Source organism: Podarcis tiliguerta (assembly GCF_965153285.1).
Source record: "Podarcis tiliguerta genome assembly, chromosome: 5".
Lineage (NCBI taxonomy): Eukaryota > Metazoa > Chordata > Lepidosauria > Squamata > Lacertidae > Podarcis > Podarcis tiliguerta.
In genome coordinates, this window is record NC_139538.1 from 88,074,595 (window position 1) to 88,095,278 (window position 20,684).

At 47.8% G+C, this 20,684-nt stretch overlaps 1 protein-coding gene across 2 annotated transcripts in view; it reads left to right on the forward strand.

Moving 5' to 3' along the window:
• The window catches only part of PDLIM1 (PDZ and LIM domain 1), a 43,273-nt gene that overhangs the window by 11,909 nt on the left and 10,680 nt on the right, over positions 1-20,684 (forward strand). The window contains exons 3-4 of one of the 2 annotated variants that reach the window (XM_083440533.1): positions 10,325-10,409; positions 18,487-18,686. In XM_083440533.1, the coding sequence (XP_083296659.1) occupies positions 10,325-10,409; positions 18,487-18,686 (285 nt within the window). Of the gene's footprint in view, positions 1-10,324; positions 10,410-18,486; positions 18,687-18,906; positions 18,978-20,684 lie in introns of both variants that reach the window. The other variant, XM_083440532.1, reaches the window with a different exon arrangement.

Consider the following 20,684-nt stretch of genomic DNA (forward strand, 5'->3'; position numbering starts at 1 on the left):
TGCATAGAGCGTGAGCTAGAACACTTTGAACAAATAAAGTACATGGGAAGGTGTACATTTTCCCTGCTCCGCTCCTGCTTCCTGCACAACATAGGAAGGTCTGAAAGGGGCCTGTAATCGTGTTTGGCTGAATGTGCTTATACAGTGGTACCTCGGGTTAAGTACTTAATTCGTTCCGGAGGTACATTGTTAACCTGAAACTCTTCTTAACCTGAAGCACCACTTTAGCTAATGGGGCCTCCCGCTGCCGCTGTACCGCCGGAGCACGATTTCAGTTCTCATCCTGAAGCAAAGTTCTTAAACCGAGGTACTATTTCTGGGTTAGCGGAGTCTGTAACCTGAAGCATCTGTAACCTGAAGCATCTGTAACCCTAAGTACCACTGCAAAACTCTTTCGGAATTTCTTGCTCGATGCAAGAAGGCTGGGGCTGGTGGGGAGAGAGAGAGTTCATTTCCTCACACCCTTAAAGGTAAAGATAAAGGACCCCTGGATGGTTAAGTCCAGTCAAAGGCGACTATGGTGTTGGGGCGCTCATCTCACTTTCAGGCTGAGGGAGCCGGCGTTTGTCCACAGACAGCTTTCCGGGTCATGTGGCCAGCATGACTAAACTGCTTCTGGCGCAACAGAACACCGTGATGTAAGCCAGAGCGCAGAGAAACGCTGTTTATCTTCCCGTTGCAGTGGTACCTATTTATCTACTTGCACTGGTGTGCTTTCGAACTGCTAGGCTGGCGGGAGCTGGGAAAGAGCAATGGGAGCTCACTCCGTCACAGGGATTCAAACTGCCGACCTTCTGATCGGCAAGCCCAAGCGGCTTAGTGGTTTAGACCACAGTGCCACTCATGCCATGCACTGCATGAACTACACACTTAGTGCCTGGCTGGGCACAGAGGGCAAATAAAACCTGCCAGCGGAGAGCCGGCGTGGTGTAGTGGTTAAGAGTGGTGGACTTGTAATCTGGTGAACCAAGTTCGTTTCCCCACTCCTCCATATGCAGCTGCTGGGTGACCTTGGGCTTGTCACACTTCTCTGAAGTCTCTCAGCCCCACTCATCTCACAGAGTGTTTGTTGTGGGGGAGGAAGGGAAAGGAGAATGTTAGCCGCTTTGAGACTCCTTAAGGGGAGTGAAAGGCGGGATATCAAGTCCAAACTCCTCCTCCTCCGCCGCCATGCCAGCCGAACCATTGCTGCAGCTGCCACCGGGCAGGTGTGGGGCACAGAAGGTTCAAGGGCCCAGCTAGCCTTGGTGGCCATTCAGCGGCAAGGCCAGGCCCCAGAGGCCCCCAGCATCAGGGAGGGCAGGCATCCCAAATCATCTGGGCCCCCAGCCCTCCCCACCCTACGCCGCTGGTGTGGGCTGAAATTTGTGGACTTTTGTGGTTGCGGCAAAAGCAGCAAGTGTCTGCTGTATCTTCTCATGTCAGGGATAGGTGTTTCTCAGCAGTTCCTTCTCTCCACGGGGGTGAGCACTACCGGTTGGTTCATCATGGGCTCTCCTCGTCCTTCCTTCTATAGCCCCTCTCCTCTTCTCTGGCTTCTGTGCCAGCTCCTGCCTGCTGCCTGTTATCTATTCCTTTCCTGGTAGGAGATTTATGTGAAGGTTTCATATTCTGCCAGATCAGCTCAGAAGAGTTGGGTTCATGGTCCAAGAACGTCTTTTTCCCTCCCCTCCTCTCCTCTCCTTTTTTTGTTGGAATGGAGATGAGCAATTATTGTGCAAGATTATGCAACTCTTGGGCTAATATATAACCACGAGTAATCGGAAAAACTATTGTGGGGTGGGAGGAACTGCAGATACGGTTTTTTTGCGTGAACTCTTTTAATGTCGTTGTAAATAGTTGCACAACGCTTCTGTTGTTGCTCTCTTCCCTCCCAAAGCTTTGGAACAAACACCGCGAATTTCTGTGTCATTGTTGCAGAATCACTTCCAAGAAGTGGAGCTGGCAGCGTATCCTCTTCATTCAATCGCCAGCGGCACAGAAAAGCCAAATTTAAGTCACAAAACTTGTCCAAGAAGTGAGGCAGCCACCCAGACAGCTCTTGAGAGAGAAGTATTTTCATCAGGGACCAAAATGTGCTACATTAACAAAAGCCTGTGACTAAGGGTCTGTTGAATTAGTTCAGAGAGGGAGAGCAAAACAAGGAACTCGACTCAAAAAAATAGAGGGAAGTGGATGTACTCCAGGAATGCCACAAATTTGCTTGACTCACTCCAGCCCTGTCATTTTCCTGAGAATTCCCTCGACCCTGAGAAACGTCTGTGTCGTTCAACCTAGTCTGGCACGCTGCGTATGCATGTCTGTCTATATATGGACATTAAAACAGACAGGCTGCTTCTTGAAGGTTTAATTATTATTGATGGCTATTGGCAAAGTGCTTTTGCACTGGAATGTTGTGTATGGGATATTTCAGAGAGCTGGCTTCTTCAGAAGAACGGATGCTAAACTTTAGAGAGCGCCTTTCCCGCAAAATCCAGCCTTTCTCAACCTTGGGTCTCCAGGTGTTGCTAGACTACAACTCCCATCATCCCTGACGGCTAGCCCTTCTCACTAGGGACGATGGGAGTTGTAGTGCAGCAACACCTAGGGACCCAAGGCTGAGAAAGCTTGCCCAGCGATCGAAGCCTTGACATGCTCTCCCCTTCTAAAAATGGTCCATTTTAGAGCCAGTTACCTGTTGAGTCTCCAGCCAGCCTCACTGAGATTTGCTTTTACTGAGCTGCGTTTTCAAGCTATGCCCTCCGCCGTCCTGGACGGGTGAGACAACAGGGTGCCGTATAAAGGCAGACTCTGTATATGTGGGTTCCCTTAACTGCTTGGCTGAGGTAAGGAAATCTAGCAGACGCCACTAGCAGAGGGACTCAGGAGTGGTGGCGGTTTCACCAGCGATATACCGCTGTGTGAAGCCGACATCATGGTCTGCTCCTCCTCCTCCTAATCATCATCATCATCATCATAATTTGTACCCCACCCATCTGACTGGGTTGCCCCAGCCACTCTGGGTGGCTTCCAACAAATAAAAAAGCATAATGTGAAAGTATAGCAGCAAAGGTCATTTAGTTAGTAACCTAAAGGTTAATTTTATTGTCAGACAGCCAACCGAGAGGGTGGTTGTGATTGAAGTGTTGCCTAGCAACCAGTCAGAGCGGTATGATCCTTCTCAGGTTAACACATGCTTTGATTGGCTATGTAGCTGTCAGGAGTTTTCCTCTGCATGTTTAGTTGAATGTCTCCTTGCTATAGACAAGGCCTGTCCTAAAAAAGGCAAAAACTCTCTTGTTTGCTGCTCCTCAAATTATACACCGTATTTCGTTCAATTTCCACATTGTAGTGTTAACCAGACTTTTCTCTCAGAACTCTATCTGCATCCTGGTCCTGGGCGATATATTGATATATCGCCCAGACCTATAGATGGGACCCAGGGGGCAATTTCTCACCCTACTGCCCATACAGGAAAGATGTCTCTCCCCGGCAGAGTAGCTGCTATGACTTCTTAGCAATGTAAGCATTCCAGTGACTCGCAAAGTTGCCCTTTTTGCTCTGGCGGCCAAAAAGATGAGAAAGAAGCCCCTGGACAATATAGCATTGAACTGGGAGACGCAGAGATCTAGAGACTTTGTGGCATGGCAAAATCTCTTTGTTGTAGTTTAGTCGTTTAGTCGTGTTCGACTCTTCGTGACCCCATGGACCAGAGCACGCCAGGCACTCCTGTCTTCCACTGCCTCCCACAGTTTGGTCAGACTCATGCTTTGAGAACACTGTCCAACCATCTCGTCCTCTGTCGTCCCCTTCTCCTTGTGCCCTCCATCTTTCCCAACATCAGGGTCTTTTCCAGGGAGTCTTCTCTTCTCATGAGGTGGCCAAAGTATTGGAGCCTCTGCTTCAGGATCTGTCCTTCCAGTGAGCACTCAGGGCTGATTTCCTTAAGAATGGATAAAATCTCTTTACGTGTATTTATTTTTTATTCAGATTTGTCATGGCCAATGGCTAGTACAATAAAGTTATTGGGATTGAGAAAACTTGCCCGAACTTGACAAGAGAAAGCAGGGAGAAATACCTTGAGGCAGTTGAGCAACATTCCCCATTCTGTCGCGGACCATGTCCAAAAACCGGTTGAAACTCAGCCCCTACCATTCCCAAATCAACATTCACAATGTGGACCAAAAGCATCACCCAGCTCACTGACAGGGTGAAACCAGCATGTCACTTTGGAACCTTGTATTGCATCAGTGGTGGTGGGGATAGTTGGTGCCATGGCCCTGGGCGCAAAATGCTGAGGGGGCGCAACCGTGCAGGTTCCAGCTTCTACAGGGATCCCTGCCCCACCAAAGATGGCAGAGCGACCCGTGGGGGGGGGGGGGCTGCCACCCTAGTGGTAAAAAGGTAAAAGACCCCTGGACGGTTAAATCCAGTCAAAGGTGGCGATAGGGTTGTGGCGCTCATCTCGCTTTCAGGCCAAGGGAGCCGGCGTTTGTCCACAGACAGCTTTCCGGGTCATGTGGCCAGCATGACTAAGCCGCTTCTGGCGCAACACGTAAGCCAGAGCGCACGGAAACACTGTTTATCTTCCCACTGCAGTGGTACCTATTTATCTACTTGCACTGGCGTGCTTTCGAACTGCGAGGTTGGCAAGAACTGGGACAGAGCAATGGGGACTCACCCCGTCACAGGGATTCGAACCGCCAACCTTCCGATTGGCAAGCCCAAGAGGCTCAGTGGTTTAGACCACAGCGCCACCCTGGTGGACCCCCTCTCCAGCTCCCACCCTTCCCTGCCTGCCTGATGGCTTATCTACACTGCTTTAACTCGGAACCCCCAAACCTTTGTTCCCCTCCCCCCCAAATGCCTTCCGTGGTAACTGTATTAAAAGAGGGAAGCCTACTCTCTTGTCATAGAGGACTTTTTGTTTGGAGCAAGCGAAGCATTTTGCCTCAGCTGCTCGCAGGGGACAAAGGGAGCTTATCCTTGCAGCCGTAAGAGTGCAAACATCAGACATTTTGCTTCCTTGTTTGGATAACTTCTAGTACAGATGGAAAGCGGAGCCAAGGGCGACTTTGTCCTTTCCATTTTTATCCCCTGAACAAGTCTGCATGGATGCCAACCTCTGTAAAAAAAAAACAAAAAAAACCCCCATCAACTCGGCATCTGTTATTGTGTTCCTTAAATATAAAGGCTGACTTGAGTCGAATGCCACAGGTTTCTCATTCAGAGAAAAATAGCTTTGTAACCACCAAGGAAACTGGATGCGTCTCTTTATTAGGCTGACCAAATGCAAAGGATGACCGTGAACTTAAGCAACTGTGTGGAAGAGGGAATTTTGGCTAGTGAGCGCTTCATCAGCTGAAATTCCCTCTTCTCATAGTGAATTAGAAATATGACACACCTGTTGTTCCTTGCTTTATCTGATATTCTAAGTTAGTTGCACCACACCTGGCTCTTAGAATTGGTCTAGCCTCTTAGTTCTTCAGATTAAGAAATTGCTGAGACTCCAAGCCTCCACGTCTAATTTTCAAGAGCCAATTATTTTTTTGGAACCATCACCAGGAAGAAACAAAGAACAGCAAACTTGATCTTCTCAAAGCTCACAATAATTTTGTCTCGGCAGGTTATAGTTTCAATGGCAAACTTGCTGGATTCTTGGCCATGTTCAAATTCATACGGCAATTAGCTGAAGCTGGAATACTTTCCCCTCTTCAAACTTTGACTTTCAGTGCCGCTGAAAGCATCTCCCAAAACCTTTTCCTTCTGTGCAGCCATCATGAGAAGTAGGAAAATTACTTTATGAGATAAAGTAGAGGTTCTCGAGGGATTTATTGTTGTTATTATTTACTCGAAACATGTCTGACACCAGTGACCCTGCCGAGAAAACAGATTTTTAATGTGGGGTGGTTAGAGCTATTGCTCTAGACTATCTGCTAAAAACTTTCCTCTGGCATTTAAGTTTGTTCGCATGCCAGCCACCTGACTTTCGCAGGCATTGGGTGCTCACGAACGCCAGCGAAGTAACTGGGCACTGCAGCTGTTTTGTTCTTTTTTTTTTGGAAAGGCAGCTGTTTTATATTTTAGGGAGCTAAGTTTAGCCTGCAAATTTGGAATGCTGGTCTTTAAATGGAAGGTGAGAGCTTGCTTCATTCCTTACTCATTCCATCGTCGTGATCGAGAGCCTGGGAATTTCCCGCTCAGTGGAATGCCCCGCTTTGTAATGTTTGTGCCTGCCAAAAATGTTTTAGTTTGCCGTGAGTTGGGGCAAGTGACCCAGCTCCCCGAAAATACATTGGTGGGCCGGCGCTGATGCAACTTCTCAGCCTCTAAATCATCTTGCTCATTTAATAATAATAATATTATTATTATTTATACCCCGCCCATCTGGCTGAGTTTCCCCAGCCACTCTGGGCGGCTCCCAATCAAATGTTAAAAACAGTACAGCATTCAATATTAAAAACTTCCCTAAACAGGGCTGCCTTCAGATGTCTTTTAAAGATAGGATAGCTGCTTATTTCCTTCACATCTGAAGGGAGGGTGTTCCATAGGATGGGCGCCACTACCGAGAAGCCCCTCTGTCTGGTTCCCTGCAACCTCACTTCTCGCAATGAGGGAACCACCAGAAGGCCCTCGGCGCTGGATCTCAGTGTCCGGGCAGAACAATGGGGGTGGAGTCAATATCTCTGACTTGCATGAATTTCATCCTCAAAGGAAGCTCTGCAGTTGAGATTATGCCCCTTGGCGCTTATGTGGCACACACTCTTATTCCGTAGGAGGTCAAAAGAACATTTCTAATTACTGATAATAGGGTTGCAAAGCTCATTGTGGTCGGCAGGCCGCTCCCTTTTTAAAAATAAATTTCTGACAAGTCCAGGCGAGGACTATTTATGTTTTCCCGAATAAGGGAATGCATAGCATGCCACTTTGTGCATTCTTCTTGCCAGAAACTGCTCCAAAGTATCTTAACTGAAGTGGTTCATTCCTGCATTGCAGGGGGTTGGAATAGATGACCCAAAGGGTCCCGTCCAACTCCACAATTTTATGATTCTTTGGTTTATGTCTCTGTGAATTTAAAGTTGCAGTGGAGGGATTAGTGTCCCTTAAGGAAGGAATTCTGCTGTTAACAGTGGATAAGATTAGTCAGTGTGGTGTAGTGGCCACAGTGGTCCATGCGACGGTCACCTCCAGGCTTGATTATTGTAACTCACTCTACGCGGGGCTGCCCTTGAAGCTGACCCAGAAACTCCAGCGGGTGCAGAATGCCGCGGCGAGGCTCCTTACGGGGTCCTTGCCGCGGGATCACATTCATCCGGTGCTTTACCAGCTGCACTGGTTCCCGGTGGAGTACAGGGTCAGGTTTAAGGTGCTGGTTTTGACCTTTAAAGCCCAACGCGGCCTAGGACCCACGTACCTATGGGACCGCCTTTCCTGGTATGCCCCACAGAGGACCTTAAGGTCCACAAATGACAACACCTTGGAGGTCCCAAGTCGCAAGGTGGTTAGATTGGTCTCAACTAGGGCCAGGGCCTTTTCAGTACTGGCCCCGACTTGGTGGAACGCTCTGTCACCAGAGACTGGGGCCCTGCGGGACTTGACATCTTTCCGCAGGGCCTGCAAGACAGAGCTGTCTCGCCTGGCCTTTGGTTTGGACTTTATGTTTCCCTCCCCTTTATGTTTCCCTCCCCTTATGGTTTTGGGCTACTATTAAAATGAGGCTGCATTTTAAATTGTATTTTAACCTGTATTTTAAATTGGTTTATATATATATATATATATATATATATATATATATATGCTTTCGTATATATATAGCCACCCTGAGCCCAGCCCTGGCCGGGGAGGGCAGGATATAAATAAAAAAATATTATTATTATTATTATTATTATTATTATTAGGGGTTAGAGAGCTTCACTAGGACCTCCAGAGACCAGGGTTTGGATCTCAGCTCAGCCATGAAGCTCACTGGGCAACCTTGGGGCAGTCGCTGCCCTCAGCCAAACCCACCTCATAGGGTTGTAGTGGGGATTAAATGAGGAGGAGGAGAACTATGTACACCAGAGGTTTTCAACCTTTTTGGGTCCATGGCTCCCTTGACTAACTATAGTGGTACCTAGGATTACAGACGCTTCAGGTTACAAGACTCTGCTAACCCAGAAATAGTACCTCAGACTTTGCTTCAGGATGAGAACAGAAATCGCGCGGCGGCGGAAGCGGGAGGCCCCATTAGCTAAAGTGGTACCTCAGGTTAGGAACAGTTTCAGGTTAAGAACGGACCTCCAGAACGAATTAAGTTCTTAACCCGAGGTACCACCGTACATTCTTTCTGTGGCATCCCTGTGGGGCTCAGGAGCCCAGTTATGCTACCCCTTTCCTGCAGAGCTGGCAGCCCCTCACCCCTTTTCAAATGCCCTCCCTTGTGGAGGGCTCCCTCAGCCTTCTCTCCTCTCCCCTCTCCTTGGGAGTCCTTCAGACAGTTGCTCTGAGCTGCCCCAAAGAGAGGTGACTTCTTACACTGCCCCACAGCAGTGGCGTAGCGTGGGTTGTTGGCACCCGTGGCAAGGCAAGTAATTTGCGCCCCCTAACCCGGGGCAAGTCAAGTAATTTGCGCCCCCCCTCGCTGCACTGTCCCTCCCCCAGATAGTCCCTCGCTCTCTCTCCGCACCGCACCGCACGCCTGGCACCCTCCCCTCCACAGTGGGCGGCGACCCGGCGGCTCGGATCGGATTCGCACAGCCAGCACTGCAGTGAGAGAGAGTGAGTGAGCCAGGTAGGGGCAGAGAGCTGCGAGTGCGAGCGCCCCCCCCCCCAGATGTTGCGCCCGGTGCGGCCGGCCCCCCTGCACCCCCCACGCTACGCCACTGGCTGCAACAAACAGCCGCGCAAGCCTTTGGGAGGCAGAGATGCAAGAGGGCATCTGAGGAGGGAGGGATGGGGAGAGGGACAGAGGCCAGGGTTGCCCACGACACCCCTGACCACCATTCAAGGCACCCGAAGGTGCCATGGCCCACTGGTTATAAACCACTGACGTACACCACCTGGAGCTCCGTGGAGGAAAACTGGGATGGAAACGTAATAAACAAACAAGCAAAAAAGCCCTCTTCAGAGTTATTTGTAGAGAAACAAAAAACATATTTGCATACAGTGGTACCTCGGGTTACATACGCTTCAGGTTACAGACTCCGCTAACCCAGAAATAGTACCTCGGGTTAAGAACTTTGCTTCAGGATGAGAACAGAAATCATACTCCGGCGGCGCAGCGGCAGCAGGAGGCCCCATTAGCTAAAGTGGTGCTTCAGGTTAAGAACAGTTTCAGGTTAAGAACAGACCTCCGGAACAAATTAAGTACTTAACCCGAGGTACCACTGTACTTGGATCCGCGATGGAATTAGCAGTATTGGAAAGATTCACATCCATGATCCAGAAATGAAACAGTAACTACCTCTTCCCTTAATCTACCTTGCAAGGTTGTTATGAAGGGAATAATGCACACGGCCCACAGTTCCTTGAGGCAACCTGGCATATAAATAAATAGATTGCACAAAACTGCTGGTGCAAGTCTTGCTAAGTTAAATTTCCCGCTCTTAAAGTTGGAGATGGTGGACTAAAGCGCTTCAATAGGAATCTTATTACTTATTTCTGGAGACTTCAACATTTCCCAGACCCACGGAATGTCTGCTGTGACTTTGCCTAAGTACAGCATGCTATGCCTACTCCTGAAAAAAGTTTGGAAGCAAAAGAAACAACCCCGAAACCCTGGATTTGGGGGAATTCCAAATTTATTTATTTTTTATAATTTTTTAAATTAATTTTAACATATAAATTATAAAATGTACCACAAAACTTATCACTTATACAATCTTTTTGGACTTCTATCAGCACCTCTGATGATCCACCATTTTAACCACTTCTTATGCATTTCTTAACTTTATATTGCCTTTATATCTCTTAACAAATCATCCTCCCCCTTGTCAATTTTTACAATACTTCTAATAATACTCCTCACAAAACTTCTTGCAACCCTACAAATGTCATCTGTTCTTCACAATTACTTTTCAAATAGTCCATAAATTTACTCCGGTCTTCCGTGAATTTCTGGTCTCGCTGGTTTCGAATCCTTCCTGTTAGTTTATCTAATTCAGCATAGTCCATTAACTTCATCCTCCATTCTTCAATCAACGGTAACTCTTCTTGCTTCCATTTTTGGGCCAATAATAATCTTGCTGCTGTGGGGGAATTCCAAATTATGGAATTGTGTGGAGCAAGATAAATGTCTTGAAACTACAAAATACTGTAACAAATGTGGAGAATTCTAACGTTAACCACCAGACACTCTACTTTGCAGAACTGAATCAAAAATATGGTCGCCGCTGGTTACTGAGGAAGGGAAAACCAATCCGTACAAGATGAACCTGGCATCCCAGCCACAGGTGAGTAACATAAAGGAGGCTGTTTCTTTTCTGCCAGACTAGGCCCGCTGCAGGTATGGACTGAACCGTGTTGACGCAGCATAAATGACACTCTCATAGCTGCTGCTTGTGTTTTATTCTAAAGGCACAGGCACACCGTGTGTCACATGTTTGGCATAACACATGCATGCCCAGTGTAGGCTGAGGAGGAAAGAGTATTGTGAATCCATATACAGTCGTACATTAAACCTCAAACACCTTGGCTCCCCCAAAATATTGGCTCCCGAACAATCAAAACCCGGAAGTGAGTGTTCCAGTTTTTGAATGATTTTCAGAAGCTGAATGTCCGCCGCGGCTTCCGATTGGCTGCAGGAGCTTCCGGCAGCCAATCAGAAGCCACGCTTTGGTCTCTGAACATTTTGGAAGTCGAGCGTATTTCTGGAACGGATTCCATTCGACTTGCAAGGTACGGCTGTAGATGTTTTTTGATTCGGCCATCGGGAATTGCATTTAGGCGGGAATGCCTTTAATGTATAGGAAAATCCCATATCAGAAGTGGTGTTTTGGGCAATTTCAGGGGGGAGATAAGGCTATAAAACCTCAATTTTTTTTTGCAATTTGCACAACAACATTGCCCCCTTCCCTCTCAAGAAAGTTCAACAACTTTGCCTTAAAAAGCTCAGTAACATTTCTGTCCAGGTTTTCACTCTATGAAATATGGAAAGCGTAGTCAAAACACTAGGCCCTTCCAGATGGGGCCACACTCCGTAATTTAGCCTCTAGAAAAGTGGTTGGCAGGACATACAGCACTAGGAAGTAATCCATCCCACAATACATAATTAAGTTGAGGTTTCTTTCCACTAGATTTTATCGATGACCAGTAGTATAAAATATCAGGCAGCAGGAGATTGTGGGGAAAATGAAGTTCTGCATCTGAGCAGTGCAGAATTGTGGAATTTAGATTCACGTGAGAATACATGATTGCCTGTGAATTTGGGTGTTTGGGTGGCTTCTCTCAATGTCAGCCACAACCACTTCCTTTTGGCCTCATCCGCTACTGGCATGCAGTAATTGGAACGAAGGCCTTGGGTTCAGAAAGGTTCTCTAGTCCAACCCCCTGGGCTGCAATCGGAGAAGGGGGTGGGATGCCTGCACCCGGGACACGTGGCCTCTTTTTGGGGGCGGTTGATTTTTTTTGGTTTCCCCACCTCTGCACCCCACCAGGAAGTCGTAGGCATGAAGCTGTCTTCTGCACGTGAGCGTGACACCATCCTTGAACGGCCGCGCCATTCTTAAGTGTCGTATTTTTCGCTCCATAGGGCGCACCTGACCATAAGGCGCACCTACTTTTTTTTTTGGGGGGGGGAATTCAAGAAAAAAAATATTATTTAAAGGGAGCGCTGAGCAGAGCCTGTATGCATCCCAGGCTCTGCTCAGCGCTCCCTTTCACAAGCCACGTGGAGCATATGTGCGGCGCTTGCAGGCTTTTCCCCGAGGAGGGCAGCTTCCAACAGAATATTGAAACACAGTAGTGACTGAAAATGGAAGACAATATTCCATGATTCATTTCATAATAATTGCTTACCAAGTTTCATTTACCAATTATGCGAATACATTTTTCCTTAATCTGTGATGATTTGCCTGTACGTCACTAGATTCTCATTTAGTAATTGCAGTTGTTTCAGCAGCAATATGAAAGGCCGAGTATATTTAGTTAAGAGTCAGACTGAATTTCTAAACACAGCAAAATTTTAAGAAAAGCTGTACAAATAATTATTTGATGGATTATGCTTGGAACACACTTTGAACTTAAGTACAAAGTTAAGTACAAAGTTTTCTGGTTGGATCGAAGCTGGCCTGAGGGTGGTGGAGAAACACATCGAACTGCAGGATTTGTCAACGAAACTGTGAGATCGCTGTGGGTGGCGGCTAACGCCGTGTGAATGTGCCTTCAGTGCGCTGGACGGTGGAGTAAGTGGTTGTGTGAACATACCTTATTTTTCGCTCAATAGGACGCACCGGACCATAGGAGGGGGATAACAGGAAAAAATAATAATTTCTTGTTCTCCCCCTCCAAAAAAAAGTGCGTTCAAGAGCAGGTCGAGGAACAGCGCAAAGGCTGCGCGCAGCCTTGCTGCTGCCCCCCGAGCTTGTGGGGCTGGCGGTGGGGGGAAGCGCTGCTTTCCTGCACCGCCAGCCTCAAAGATCCCTGAAGCCTTTGGAGTGCAGCTTTGGGTTCCTTTCGCTGACCCAAAGCCTTTGGAGCGCAGCCCGAGTTCCCACTGCACTACAAAGGCTTGAGGCTTCGGGGACAGCCTTTGTAGCTTCTGCAGGGCAGCGGGGTGAAGGCACCCCGCTGCCCTGCAGAGGCTTTGCGCAGCCATCCCGAAGCTAGAACAGCGAGACGGAGGGCCGCGCAGCGCCCTGTCTCGCTGTTCCGGCTTCGGGGACAGCCTTTCAATCCTCCGCAGGGCAGCGGGATGCCTTCACCCCGCTGCCCTGCGGAGGCTTTGCGTAGCTAACCCCCAAGCCTTCGGAGTGCAGCGCGAGGTCCCGCTGCACTCCAAAGGCTTCAGGCAGCTATCCCTGAAGCCTGGAGAGCGAGAGGGGTCAGAGCGCTCCCTCTGCACTTTGGAGGCTTCGTGTTGCTTTCGCTGAAGCCAAGGAGCCTGTATTCGCTCCATAGGACGCACAAACATTTCCCCTTCATTTTTGGAGGGGGAAAAGTGCGCCCTATGGAGCGAAAAATACGGTACCCCTTTTTGTGCGTGTGTGCCCTGCATCTTAATGAAAGGAAATCCAGAAAAGAGAATTGAGTTGCTTGCCCCGGGGTAAATCGCCGAGTCCCTTTCCGTACCTCTGGCCTGACCCCAGAGCCATACATTCCTTTGCCAGACTGATGTCATGGCTGCGTTAAAACAGGCCACCGATTGTCCTGAGGCTTTTTCCTCTAAAGCGCTCCCTGTCACATCCTCTGGGGATGAGGTCATTGTGGCTGTTTTGTTTAGCTATTCCCATAGAAACCGGGGAATGGGAGGCTGTAGAAACTGGGTGTGTGCTTTGACATTTGATAAGACCGCAGTAGACCTCTCGCCAAGACCTCTGAGTCAAGAGGTGAACGGCATAGCAGTTTCCTGTCTGAAATGCCCGGTGGCCTCATCTGGCTTCATATTCGTCATTGTTCCTGAATTGTTTTGTCTTTTGCATCGATGTAAACGCTTGGTAAACACAGAAAGGGAAGCTGGAAAGCTAATCAGGCAGGTTTTCCCTCCCCACCCAAGAAGAAGAAGTTGGGTTAACCTTTCGCATTTTCACTCAGATTTCAGAGCATTTAAAATTTCCCAACCAGATGCCATTTGGAAGACAAAATTAAGACACTGCTGTGGCCTCCTTTAATTTTCATTTATTTTTTTCCAATCTCTTATCTCTGCGTCTCCCTTTTTTTTAAAAAAAAAAATGAGCTGCGAATATTTGGGACTATGAGGAGGTCGGACCAATTGCTGCAGCTGTTGGGAAAACCAGATTTGTGCTTGGGTACAGCAACAGATAGGGACGCGGGTAGTGCTGTGGGTTAAACCACAGAGCCTAGGACTTGCCTATCAGAAGGTCGGCAGTTTGAATCGCCGCGATGGGGTGAGCTCCCGTTGCTCGGTCCCAGCTCCTGCCAACACAGCAGTTCGAAAGCACCTCAAAGTGCAAGTAGATAAATAGGTACCGCTCCGGCGGGAAAGTAAACGGCATTTACGTGCGCTGCTCTCGTTCGCCAGAAGCAGCTTAGTCATGCTGGCCACATGACCCGGAAGCTGTACGCCGGCTCCCTTGGCCAATAAAGTGAGATGAGCGCCGCAACCCCAGAGTCGGCCACGACTGGACCTAATGGTCAGGGGTCCCTTTACCTTTACCTTTACAGTAACAGATTCATGCAGATTATATCGATTTGCTCGTAATTCATTTCAGTGCTCAGCGCAGCTTCTAAATCTTCGAAGCATTTCATTCCATTTTGTTGAAATCCTCACAAGAACTCTGCAAGGTTGGAGAACGTGGTTGTCCCGTATGTGGCTCGTCTGAGACCTTTTAGTGAGCAGATGCAAGATTTCAAATCGGGGCCTTGCTGATTTCTTGCTCCCTCATTCTATTGCTAACTGTACCATTTAATTTCATTTTCACTTCACTTTTAACTTGTATTCCGCCTTTCTATATTGCTGTGCCCAAGGCGATTTACAGGCAGAAGAAACGGCAAAATAGACCCCAAAGATCACACGCATAGTAACAATCTGATCCAATACAAAAAAAAGTCACAATAGCTTTAAAATAAGCAACTTGCATCAAATAAAGCAATATTCAGTAGTTCATTAGAATATAATGGTAAACGGTAAAATTTAACATTGGAACATAATAATTAAACAGTTTACACTTAGACATTACAGTAAAGAATTACTGAACTATAATAAATAAAAATAATGGCAAGTCACAATGCATAAAATATTTACAAAACATTCAAAGCCATGTAAAAGGATCAAATCGAGAAACAAGGACACACAGCTTGTAGAAGTATTTTTTTAAATACCAGATATCACCAAGGTACACACATGAAAACCGTAGTTTATTTCATTGTGGAAACTTTAATAAATCCATTCTTGGAAGTTTGTAAACAGAGGTTGGATAGCTGTTTTGTCATGGATGCTTTAGCTGAGATGGGTTGGACGGGATGATCCTTGGGGTCTATTCCAGTTCTACGATTCTATGATTATGAATATTATCCCAGGTAAAATGGCTTGTGAGTTGAGGCCATCTTCTGACGCCCCATTATAAGTCCCACCATCGGAAGAAGTTGTGGCATAAGTCACACCACAGTTACAAACTACCTTCCTGGCGGAGCTTAGACTTTTCCCCACATATCTGTCATTCTGCCTGCCTTTAATGGCTTTAAATTTGAAACTAGGTATTTTAAAGCTGCTTGACTTGGCTTTTTATTGTTTATTTTTGGTTTTGGTTTCTCCTCACGAAGGCCGAAAGGTGTGCTGTAACAAAACGCCTTTTGCCTTTTTTTTTAAAAAAAAAAAATGAGGTCACAGCTTTGCAATATTGAATGAGACTATAATATTAAATCATTCCGAAAGCAATATTTGCGTTGGGTAATTTGTTCAGTGGAATTGCATCGTATCTGGATCTTGACTGAGGCGTGTGACTTTTTTTAAAAAAACGGTAGATAATTCGCAAGAGTTTTCAAGCAATGTGAGGGAAATTGCACAATTAGAACTCTTTGTCCACGTATCCTGTCCTGATCTGCACGTGAACATAATGGACGAAAGCCCAACCAAGTGTGAGGCAAGCGTTTTTTGTGGAAGGCCAACAATGAGTTGGCGCTGGTGTAGTGATCGGGGCTGAAGATGCCATGGGGTAGCAGTGGGGCTGGCTAGGGATCCAACAGTCCCTGGGCAGACTCAGCCTCTCCCCACTGCCAGAATGACCCATCTCAGAGTTTTTGGCTGTCTGTCAGCTGCACGAAACCCACCGGCAGAGGCTGACAGGGCTGTGGGGGATTCCTTTGCCCGATCTAAACCTCCCTCCACTGCCCCTTAGCCCAGGGCCAAGGGGACTTGGACCCCTCTACCATCTTCTAAAGATGATTCATCAACAGGAGTTTCCACACGAGACCTTTGCGTTTCCTGCATGACTACCTAGCCCAGGGTTTCTCAAACTTGGGTCTCCTGCTGTTTTTGGACTACAACTCCCATCACCCCTGACCACTGGTCCTGCTAGCTAGGGATGATGGGAGTTGTAGTCCAAAAACAGCTGGAGACCCAAGTTTGGGAAACCCAGTCTTTGGCAAGGAAGGAGGTCCTTGAGATGTTTATCTCTGCAGCTTCCATCCAAGTGAAGGTACGTGAGGCCTTCAGGCATCTGCTTCCCACGAATGACTTGACTGCCAAACTGGGAAATAAATACCGCTAGAGCTGGAGGAAGCCAACGGGTTGCTGTTTCGTTTGGAGCTTTCTGGATGCTGAAGGTGGGCCTGCCGAAGGCGCCCACCACTGCGGCCCACATTTACCTGTGTCTGGAGTTGGCTACCTGCTGCTTTCTCAGGCTCGTAAAAATGCGGGGAGTGTTTTGTAGCAGCTTTGTAGAGCAGGGGAGGGCTGTAATTGCAGCCCAGTGCAAGGGGAAGGAGAACAAGGGAGTGGGTTTAAGAATTTCATTTCAAATTGAGATTGATGACAGAGAACTCCTGTTGGCCCTAAGGCCCAGTGTTTGAAATTAGCCAGGCGCCAGGCGCGTTTTTCACCAGACTGTCGGCCATTTTGTGACCAAGTGAAGATGCCTGGGCACCATTGCCTGACATTTCCACCATCTCGACTCTTTTTTTACAAACTAATACCACACCCTGTAGAATTCTGCCAGTTATATTTTATCTGCACCACTGGAATGAATTTCAGGAGCCAAAATGCCATTTTCTGTGCAGCCTGAGCAGGAGCAGTGAACAAGGTCATACCTAATTGTTGTCACTTGTCTTCACTTACCCCACCCATCTGCCCTGTTCACAGTTGTGATGAATATTCTTAGGTTATGAAGGGTCCGTGTCAACATTAAGAAAAAGAGGTAGGAATAGGAATATATGTAGACTGTGCTTGGATAAAGTGATTTCTCTTTTAAGTTCTCAAATTTCTTAATCAAGGTTGTCCTCTGAACTAGCTAGATGTTTAACTGAGAATCAATCACAGTCAGTCCATCATTTTAAAAATAAGACTTTAGAGCCTTCTTGCCCCCCATTGGCAACCAGGCATTCTGTTTTGGTAAAGGTAAAGGGACCCCTGACCATTAGGTCCAGTCGTGGCCGACTCTGGGGTTGCGGCGCTCATCTTGCTTTATTAGCCGAGGGAGCCAATGTACAGCTTCCGGGTCATGTGGCCAGCATGACTAAGCCGCTTCTGGCGAACCAGAGCAGCGCACGGAAACGCCGTTTACCTTCCCGCTGGAGTGGTACCTATTTATCTACTTGCACTTCGATGTGCTTTTGAACTGCTGTGTTGGCAGGAGCGGGGATTCGAACCACCAACCTACTGATCACCAAGTCCTAGGCTGTGTGGTTTAACCTGCAGCTCAGTTTAAGGATCCATTCAGTTCCTAGCTTATGTATCTTGAGTTTCTAACACTGCCAGCACTACTCTTCAGCCTTCTCAAGGCTTTTTTTGCCGGGCAGAGACATGTCCTTGGTCTTTGACAATGCCTCTTGTTTCCCAGAATGAAGGATGGTGAGGTCAGTGTGTGACTGTAGACTCCTACAAAATTAAGAGTCACATCCTCGGATCTGCAAAATGGCCTCACCCTCTGTTCAAATGTAGCCCCTCGAAGCTCTGGTCGAGAAAGGTTCTCCCCTCCAGACTTACACGGTTGCCCTCCTTTTTGTAGAAGAATTTTACAGCCATCTTGCCACAAATCTAGACCTTCTGTTTTGGCAACTGCAACCTTGGTTTAAGGTAGCTAATATGAAGTGATGGACATGAGGCAGGAGTTGATAATGCAGGTGAGCTGTGCACAGGTGAATTGCATGCAAGCTGCTGGCCAGCCCAGTGGAGCCTCCTTTTATTGAGACAAATATGCAAACCAGGCAGATACATTTTGGGCTGTGACCTTTACACATCTTCCAGTCCCGAGATTGTGGGGTGGTACAAAGCTATTTTGGCACCTGTTTCCACCGCGTCATTTTCCCCTTGCACAGTGTATGACGAAGGCGACAAAAGGTCTCAGAGACAAAGGTCACAGACAGGACACCACAGACTACTGAGACCGCAAAAGGTTAGACAGAGGCAACGATGTTCAGACAGCCGTGGCTTTGTCTGTGAGGGGTGTGTGTGCTCCGCACCCCAAGGTCACGCGTGCAGGCAGACTGAGGCTGCCTGCGGGTGGGGAGCGTGCTCCCTCCAGACCCCACTCTGCGATCATCCCTATACAAATGTCCATCCCGTATCCAAATATATTCCACCCCCTTTGCAGACGGACCTTGTTTTTCGCCGATTCCTTGCACAGCCGAGGGACTGCTGCTTATCACCCGCACGCCAACCGCATCTGATTGTTCCCTCTGCTCCCTTGCATGCAGGATATAAGGCACATAGGAAGTGCACATAACCGAAGCGCTATGCCCTTCACTGCCGCCACCGCTGCTTCCAGCACTGCACCCAAGGTCATCACTGCCCAGTACAATAGCCCAGCGGGCCTGTACTCCTCGGAAAACATACAGACCTTCAACGACGCGGTGGGGTCCAAGTCCGCTCAGGGCGACCAGGAGCCCAGCAAAAAGTAAGTGGCTCCCCAGTTTTGCGCTCGATGGCACCACCACCACACAAGGGAAGCCCCGTTCTCTACTGTAGATGCACAGAGTGAGCGTATTTATGCTGTGACGCACCTCAAGACTTCTTTTCTTTCAGGTTGGCCACTCGGCTGGCGTGTGCCTGAGAACACCGGTTCTTCCGACGCAACAAAGAAAAACTAATGACCTTTCTGTTCTTTGATTCCCCAGCTGCCTGTGCCGTTTCAGCGCGCTTTCAGTATGATGTACGAGCCTTTAAAATTGCCTCCCCACTTGCTCAGGTGCTCGTCGCTTCTATTACGAGAATAATTGTGGCTTTTTGTGATCTTCCCAGCGAAATGGGACGGTCTGGCAGAGGGAGCACAAGGAAAGACTTCTCTTTGCAACGGAAGGTTTTGTGGTCTTGAAAGTAACATATTTTTTTTTGGGGGGGGGGTGAAGGGCTGAGAAACTTTTCTTAGATATTTAAATCTTCAAGGTTCCCTAAAGGTATCAAACAGATTGCTTCCTTTTCCAACCCTGAGAGCTTCGCAGCAAACAGAAGTGCACCTTAGTAGGAGAAAACGCAAGTTAGAAGTGACATTTCTGCTGGAGGCATAAATGCTTCTGGGCACCAGTTGTGGTCTATAGGAGGGGAGAGATATCTTGTGCTCGATCTGGTTGGCCACTGTGTGTCCTGGACTAGAATGAGTCTTTGGTCAGATCGAGCAGGCTCTTATGCTTTGAATTGCTAAAAATCACCCTTCCACAGGAGAGGTTTTACATCATCATGGTTCCTGTACACTTCACCATTGCTGGCTCAAGATATTTTGCTTCTTGAAGTGGAACCAAAATGCCCCCTGTCCTGGCTAAGGCTAGGACTTTGTTTTTTAAAAAAGTGAAGATATTTGCATAATCTGGCAGCAATTCCTGCCTTCATCTACCCATCAATCATGAAGCGGGTCCCTACATTTTAATTACAATGGTACCTCAGTTTTTTAACATCTCGGAAGTCGAACTTTTCGGTTTTCGATCGCCGAAAACCTGGAAGGAACTGCTTCGCTTTTTCGAATGCTTTTTGGAAGTCGAACGTGCCATGCCGCTTCTGTATTGAGCTTTCCGGAAGTAAATGCTTCGGTTTTCGAATGTCTCGGAAGTCGAATGGTCTCCTGGAATGGTGGTCCAGCGCCGAGGGCCTTCTGGCGGTTCCCTCGATGCGAGAAACCAAGTTACAGGGAACCAGGCGGAGGGCCTTCTTGATAGCGGCACCCGCCCTGTGGAACGCCCTCCCACCAGATGTCAAAGGGAAAAACAACTACCAGACTTTTAGAAGGCCGCCCTGTTTAGGGAAGCTTTTAATGCTTAATAGGTTATTGTATTTTTATATTCTGTTGGAAGCCGCCCAGAGTGGCTGGGGAAACCCAGCCAGATGGGTGGGGTATAAATAATAAATTATTATGTTTGAAAACCAAGGTACCACTGTAATAAGATCCACCAGTAGAATATTGTGTCTCTTCCTGACCATTCCTTAAGGGCCTCACACCCTGACCTGGAAATTATTTTATGAGATCCAAATAGCCCAAGTCTTATCAGTGTGGTAACTCATTCAGATGCTCTCTGAGAAGAAATCCCTGTGGAGCAACCTGAAATCAGGTAGATCCCTGGTCCCTTCCTTCCAACATGAGTATATTCTGCTTTGCCAGCCATCTTGACTCCTCTTTGCCTCGCAAATTCCTAATGGATGAAGTGAGTGCTCCCTCCCTGTCTGTTAGCGCATACATACCGTATTTTTCGCACCATAGGGCGCACCGGACCATAGGGCGCACCTAGTTTTTAGACGGGGAAATCAATAAAAAAAAAATATCCCCCCCCCCCCAGCACCAAAGAGCATCGTACAGGCTGCGCACAACCTCTCCCTGCCGGAGGGGTTGCACTCGGCTATCGCACAAGCCAAGGCAGCGAGCAGGATAGATCCCGCTTGCTGCTTCGGCTTCCTCTTTAGCCCCGTG